This window comes from Cyprinodon variegatus, unplaced genomic scaffold (assembly GCF_000732505.1).
Source record: "Cyprinodon variegatus isolate N-32 unplaced genomic scaffold, C_variegatus-1.0 Scaffold142, whole genome shotgun sequence".
Classification (NCBI taxonomy): domain Eukaryota; kingdom Metazoa; phylum Chordata; class Actinopteri; order Cyprinodontiformes; family Cyprinodontidae; genus Cyprinodon; species Cyprinodon variegatus.
In genome coordinates, this window is record NW_015150595.1 from 502,439 (window position 1) to 504,448 (window position 2,010).

Sequence of the window (2,010 nt, forward strand, 5' to 3'; positions counted from 1 at the left end):
TTCGTTTCGAGTAAATTCTGGATGCTACCCACTGAGGACACTTGGAATACATTGGACGAGCAGTGTGGAGGAAGATTGACACATTTTTTGTGGACTTTTATGGACCTTTCTGCCTCGGGCGCCATAGACCTCCATTATTTGAATGTCAGCAGACAGCAAGAAGCCTCCCAGATCTCCAGATGCATTTGAGATATCAAAAAAGTACTCAAGAGTGTTGTTCAGCATGGGGGTGAGTAGAAAATGAAGGCTAATCATGTTTTGGGTGTAATATTCCTTTAACATACTGTGATGACTGTACAACTGGTCATCATTATATTTGACAACAAAGGCAAAGAAAGGCATCCCCATACTTTAGCCCTCCATCATTCCTACATTAACATTTTATTAGACCAAATGCAGACACATGTCTTCTCTATTAATCCAGAACTCAATCCCAATCCCTTATCAATGCTGCTGTTTTGGTGAAAATATTCCTTGCTGACAAAAAAAAAGAAAAGGTATGAAGGTATAGTAGAGGTTTTCTGCAAATTTTAAACTTAGAAAAAAAAAATGCACATGCACAACCCTGTACCCGCTCCTCAAAAGGAACGCCTATTTAACGCACGTGAGAGCGTGCATGAGGGGAAATGGGCTCGTGCACGCTCTGTTTAAAGTTGCTGTTTGCATAACTCATACAAGCTTACTTAATATTTGCAATTTTTCCACTATGTCAGACTCACCACCGTAAAGTGAAAATGGAGGAAGCACATAGGACGGCCTTATTTAAACATTCACCAGAATGATTGACAATTAGGAGGACCACTTATTTTGATGATCCACCCAGAAAAAGAACATCCTCCACTAATACCTTTAATAAATTCTGCTAATTCTAACATCATGGTCTTGTTCTTACCAGTCTGCTAGACTTGATTCAGACATCCTACTCCTTTTTAATTACTCCTTTTTAAACCGCCTGGCAAACATGACATTTATCCTTGAGATACTAATACTGCCGTCTGATCCGTCCGAGTCTTACCTGTCTCAGCCATCTTCAGTCCAGCATCCCAGTGGTCCATCAGCTGCTGAGTCATGTCCAACCTACAACGCAGGAAAGATACTTAGCTGCCGGTTCAGGGAAATTCAAGCTGTTTCTGTAGAATCCAAACAGGTCAGGAGGAAAACTTACACTTTGGTCATATCAGTTCCTGCTTCCTTCTCCAAGGTTTCATCAGTGGCTTCCAGGTTACCTGGAATCACTTTGTGCTGTTGAAGAACATCGAACACATTAAAAGGCCTTTTCTAAATCTGTTTCTGAGCGATTAATTGGGATATTTTCACTTGCAGATGGATTCAGGTTGTTTCCCTTAGTACGAGGTGGATTAACAGTTTAAAATAAAACCAATTTTATCTGTAAAAATAAAACCAAACCCTGCAGACTTACTTTCCAGGATATGTTTAGAGAAACAGAGAAAAATGCTGCCATTTCCTCCCAACCCAGACCTCTGAATGTCTCACTTTGTTCCTCAGCTGGACTTGAGAACCAAATTTAAAGCGTTATTGATAAACAGTTTTATTGTATAGGCTTGTTTAGTCTTCAGGGCTGGTCCATGAAGGTGAACAAACACAACAAGGTACCCGGACAGAGAAAAAACAGCAAACAGGTGGATCACAGCAGACTGTGACTCTGATTGGACTCTCCTTTTGGTTTGTTTGTCTCACTCTATCACTTGTTTTCAAGTTTAGAGTGAGCTCACAGCATTGAGCATTGAGCTCACAGCTCCATCGTGGTGAAGCATTTGCAAAGTCTCATCATGTAGACCTTTCAAGGTTTGCCGAAGTAAATAAAAGAAACCAAGGTTTAATTTTTAAAACTTTACAACCCGTGAATGATTAGGAATTGCTTAAATCATTCGACGGCTTATTAAACCTGCAGAACAAGACCATTAACTCAATAGAGACTTGTTTACAGAAAAGGTGGCCACCAGGGAGCGCTAGGTGGACCACAAAAATTACAAGAAAAAAAAAAGAAAT

The 2,010-nt window shown here is 40.1% G+C and overlaps 1 protein-coding gene across 1 annotated transcript in view; it reads right to left on the reverse strand.

Annotated features, from left to right (window-relative positions):
• LOC107086061 (huntingtin-interacting protein 1-related protein-like) overlaps window positions 1-2,010 on the reverse strand; it is a 33,247-nt gene that overhangs the window by 24,381 nt on the left and 6,856 nt on the right. The window contains exons 7-8 of the mRNA XM_015376802.1: window positions 1,166-1,242; window positions 1,016-1,077 (exon numbers count right to left, since the gene is read on the reverse strand). Of these exons, the coding sequence (XP_015232288.1) occupies window positions 1,016-1,077; window positions 1,166-1,242 (139 nt within the window). The remainder of the gene's footprint in view (window positions 1-1,015; window positions 1,078-1,165; window positions 1,243-2,010) is intronic.